The following is a 5,179-nucleotide window of genomic DNA, read 5'->3' on the forward strand; positions in this document are numbered from 1 at the left end:
CAGCAGGGCAAGGTGACCTGCATCCTGGCTGGGAAGTACATCCAGTACCAATTAGTGGACATCTCCCAATGGCCCATGGGATGATATGGGAGCCTTGGACAACCCAAGGCCACCCCACCTGAGATTGTCAATGGGGATCAATACTGTGGGGATTAGACGCACTTAGGGGAGGCTGTGGAACAAAGTATGCTGTGGGAGTTCCTGAAAGGCCTGAGCCAAGCCCACCCAGACAATGGCACTCTATTATATTTCCCCAGCCCCCAGTCTCGTGGGCCACGAAGGACCTGTGACCTGCTCCCTGTTATTCCCAACCTTCAGACCTTGGAGCCCCAACCGGAAACTCAAGCCTCTCCTCCTCCTTCCTCTAACTGTAGACCCTCTCCTCATTCAGAGGCAACATTCCTTACTTAGTAGTCTCAGAAACTGTCTTAAGCAACAGCCCAAGTGCTGGCTGTCTCGACCTGACTCTGGAGCTGCCCACTGCCTGGCACTGGCTGATGTCACCTTTGTTGGTTCTACTAGCCAGGGCTCTGCCAAAAGCCCTGAAACCCCCAATCCAGGAGCACCCTAGAGACAATTAAATATTCCATTCCATTGGCAAAAAGAAAAAAAAAGAATAGGAAATCTAGCTCTCTCTATTGTTAAACCATCTGTTTCTGCTACTGATTTGAAGCTTAAAAGTTTGTATTTGTGAATACTTTTAATTTGTCTTGGAATTCCTAAATGACAGGGCAGGGGAAAATGTTAGACCCTGTTGACACCAACACCTGCTACCATACCACTATTTTACAGAATGAAGAATGAATGAATGAATTGTTAACATAAGAAAACATTCAAGCCTATAAAGAGTTTTGTGAGTTTATTTGAGCCAAACTATTGACAATTGCTGGGAAGTAGAAGCACTATCTCAATACATTTAACGTATTGAGATAGTGCTCTGGAGAATGGCAGTTTTTTACCTTGTTTTATACATTACAATCAAAAAAGGAGATGTAAATGGGTTACATGGACTCCATTGGTGTTAGATTAGGGAGGTGGGAGAAAACGAAGCAGGGAAACCTCTGGGATTGGATTAAAAAGTAAAATGATAGACACATATTTATTCTACTTAGGTGGGTGCAGGATAGTTAACAGTCAACAATTAATAACAATGAGGGGATTTGTGGTCTCCACAGAGTGGTGCCTGTGGTTTGAAATTCCAATATGTTATGGTAGATGCAAAAAGACAATAGGCTCAGTTAAGGTAAAGATTGGCCTGTGTCAGGGAAGATACTGGCCTAGGACATGACTACCCACCATAACTGCTTTTTGTTAAAGCTTAATTTCAGACCATCCTTTGTGGTTACTTTAGGTCTTTGAGTTTGCAAGACTGCCATGCAGGCCTTCCCTAGCTAGTGGGTTTGCGTGTGGTCCCTTTTCGTCCACAGAATTTAAGAATTAATACACCCTACAAAGGGAAAGCCACTGGCCCCAAACCTCACAACTGGTTAGAATTTTTTGTGTTGATAACATGGTGTCTTCTGTAATGAATAAAGGGAAAAAATTATACAACTATTAAAAACTACAAGCTGACATTTTATGATAATTAAGGCAAATGAAAGAAATTTGCTCCCAGTCTTGACTGCACCAACTCCCCAGCTCTCCTGCCACCATGCTGGGAGAACTCCTAACTGCTTGTCTTTCTTCTTGCCCTGCTCCCATCCATTCTACACATAGGCAATCAATCTAAAGGCTCTTTTTAAGTGAAAATGTATGGTGCAAGAGCTCTTAATAATATTTTCTTCTGCAGTGCCCTGTTCTTTTCCTTCATAGCGCTCTACACAATTGCGATTGTATATTTTATTTGTTCAGTGTCTAGCTCTGCTGGACAAACTCCAGGATAATAGAGATGATGAAGTTTTTGTTTGTCCCTGTAACCCTGGTACCTGTGCACTCAGTTAATTCTGATTGAATAAATTACTGCCATTGGTTAGTCTCATAATAGCACTGACGTCAACAACTTAAAGAGGTTTTATAGCAAAAATCACTGGGGAATTTGCTGCAGGTAGGCAGGGAACAGAGATGGGGAGATACTCTAATAATCCAGAGAAGGGAGGAAACAAAGGGTTTCTCTGCCTGGGGTTGCTCTCTAGGTGCTGGCAGAAATGCTGGCTTGAATGCTCTCTGCCCTGAAATTCCTTACATCGTAGTGTCACCTGACATTCAAATCAAAAGCAGACTCTGCTCTGTGTTTGCTGATGCTCACATGGGGCACAAATCAAGGTTCCTTTGAACTGCAGTGAGCTGTATTATAAGAGATCAGCTTGCAAAGTCCATCAAGATAACAGCAGGTGACATCTGTGGGTACCTATTGTTACAAAGTGCTTTGTCTGTATTAACCCATTTAATCCTCCCCATCACCCAATTAGATATGGGCTCTTTAGCCTTAATTTGGAGTAGAGAAAATTAAGGCTCAGAGAGATTAAGGAACTTGCCTAAACTCACACAGCTGGTAAGCAATCAAACTGGAATATGGACATACTGCAGAGTGCATGCCCTTTCACCACGTTACATGATGCATCATTATTGGTGTTTGGCTTTCACATGTTTTGATCACAGAAATGCTATTTACTTGTAACAAATAAGGATGAACAGGATATAGGGATGCAGGATGCTTGGTGGATATAGGACAGAACTATGCTTTAAAACTGCTTTTACCACCTTCACAAAATGTTAGAAGGGGACAGAAACCTAGAGATCATCCAGACCCTCACTACTCAGTGTGGTCCATGGACCAGCAGCATCACCTGGGAGCTTGTTAGAATGTAGCCTCTCAGGCCACACCCCTACTGACTCAGAATTTGCATTTTAACACAATCCCAGGTGATTTGGATACAGTTCGAGAAGCTCTGGTGTAGACCAGGAGTTCTCAACCCACTTGCCTCCTTACAAATGCCTGGGGAGTTTTAAAGCTACCAGGAGTTTGAATCCCTGGCAGTAGGGCTGAGCTTGTATTCTTTTTAAAGCTTTCCAGGAGAGTCCAATGTGCAGTTGGAGTTGAGAACCACTGATCTAGTTGTGGACGGGAAAAAAAGGCCACGTGCTAACCTGACAAGCTCAGGGAAGGCCTGCATGGCAGTCTTGCAAACTCAAAGATCTAAAGTAACCACAAAGGATGTTCTGAAATTAAAACTTTAACTAAAAGCAGTTATGGTGGGTAGTCATGTCTTAAGCCATTATTTTCCCTCACAAGGTCAATTTTCACCTTAACTGAGCCTATTGGCTTTTTGCATCAAAGATAACATGCCTATGAAACATCAGAGTAACTTGTAACTTCCCTTATTTTTTCCTGACCCTTGGGCACAATCAAATGCGCCTGGATGGCAGGACAGGAGACCATAAATTCCTTCATTGTTACTATTATCATGTTGATTGTTGAATGTTAACTATCCTGTACCACCTAAGAAATGTGTCTATCATTTTATTTTTTATCCAATCCCAGAGGCTTCCCACTTTGATTTCTCCCACCTCCCTAATCTATCACCAATGGATTTCATGTAATCCACTTACGTCTCCTCCTTTGATTGTATATATAAAACAAGATGAAAAACTGCCAATCTCCAGAGCATTATCCCAATCCAAAGAGATTCTGCTTCCCGGCAATTGTCAACAGTTTGACTCAAATAAACTCACAAAAATTCTTTACAGGTGTGAATGTTTTTACATTAACATAGTCCAACCCGCTGCCTTATTCGTATAAACACAAATGCAGTGACTTACCAAGTGTAGTGAAAAGAGTGTGTTGGGGTGGTGGCGGCGGCGGGAGGTAGGAAGGTAGGTGGGCCGGGTCGCGCCGCTCCGGTCCCGGCCTTGCCTCCCTGTCCGGTTCCGCCGCGGGCCCACGATGCCGCAGTTCCAGACCTGGGAGGAGTTCAGTCGCGCGGCCGAGAAGCTCTACCTCGCCGACCCCATGAGGGCACGTGTGGTTCTCAAATATAGGCATTCTGATGGGAGTTTGTGTATTAAAGTAACAGATGATTTAGTTTGTCTGGTGTACAGAACAGACCAAGCTCAAGATGTAAAGAAGATTGAGAAATTCCACAGTCAACTGATGCGACTTATGGTAGCCAAGGAATCCCGCAGTGTTGCCATGGAAACGGACTGACTGGTTTGAGATGAGGACTGCTTGCCATGCTCTTAGGAAGTAAATCTCTTTTGAATTTGAGGCAGTGTTGCGACAGAAAATTCTTACTGTAACTATTCAGAAGCCAAGAGACCATTTTTTTGTACTTTGCTTCTTATGTTTACTCTAGAGAGCGAAGAATGCAAATGCTTTCAGTTAGAAAGCCTTTATTTATTTTTGGAAGTGGAACAAGAAATGTGTCTATCTTGGAAACTTTCTGCAGATTATTTGATGCTGGGGAAAAATATGTAATTATTTCTTTCGGTAAGTTTGTAGCAATAATTTGAAAATGAGATATCAGGAAAAGCCTATTCTTCCTTAAGTTTAGTTTATTTGTCTTATCTCAATACCAGATATCAAGTTGTATTACAAAGCCACTGTTCTCAAAACTGCCTGGTACTGGCACAAGAATAGGCATATAGATCAATGGAATAGAATAGAGACCCCAGAAATCGGCCCGAACCAATATGCTCAATTAATATTTGACAAAGGAGGCAAGAACATACAATGGAGCCAAGATAGTCTCTTCAATAAATGGTGTTGGGAAAATTGGACAGATATATGCAAGAAAATGAAACTAGACCACCAACTTACACCATACACAAAAATAAACTCAAAATGGATAAAGGACTTAAATGTACGACAGGAAACCATAAAAATTCTAGAAGAATCCAAAGGCAAGAAAATCTCAGACATATGCCGAAGCAATTTCTTCACTGATACAGCTCCTAGGGCACTTGAAACTAAAGAAAAAATGAACAAATGGGACTACATCAAAATAAAAAGCTTCTGCACAGCAAAAGAAACCATCAACAAAACAACGAGAAAACCCACTGTGTGGGAAAACATATTTGCCAATGACATATCTGATAAGGGCCTAATCTCCAAAATTTATAGGGAACTCATACAACTTAACAAAAGGAAGATAAACAATCCAATCAAAAAATGGGCAAAGGACCTAAATAGACACCTTTCAAAAGAGGACATCCAGAAAGCCAAGAGACATATGAAAACATG

The 5,179-nt window shown here is 41.9% G+C and overlaps 1 protein-coding gene across 1 annotated transcript; it reads left to right on the forward strand.

The window, feature by feature from the left end:
• Nucleotides 1–3,786: 3,786 nt before the first annotated feature.
• LOC132230531 (signal recognition particle 9 kDa protein) lies at nt 3,787–4,502 on the forward strand. Its single transcript, XM_059688138.1, has one exon. The coding sequence runs from the start codon at nt 3,884–3,886 to the stop codon at nt 4,142–4,144; it is 261 nt and encodes an 86-aa protein (XP_059544121.1). The 5' UTR covers nt 3,787–3,883; the 3' UTR covers nt 4,145–4,502.
• Nucleotides 4,503–5,179: the final 677 nt, after the last annotated feature.

This window comes from Myotis daubentonii, chromosome 3, assembly GCF_963259705.1.
Source record: "Myotis daubentonii chromosome 3, mMyoDau2.1, whole genome shotgun sequence".
Classification (NCBI taxonomy): Eukaryota; Metazoa; Chordata; class Mammalia; order Chiroptera; family Vespertilionidae; genus Myotis; species Myotis daubentonii.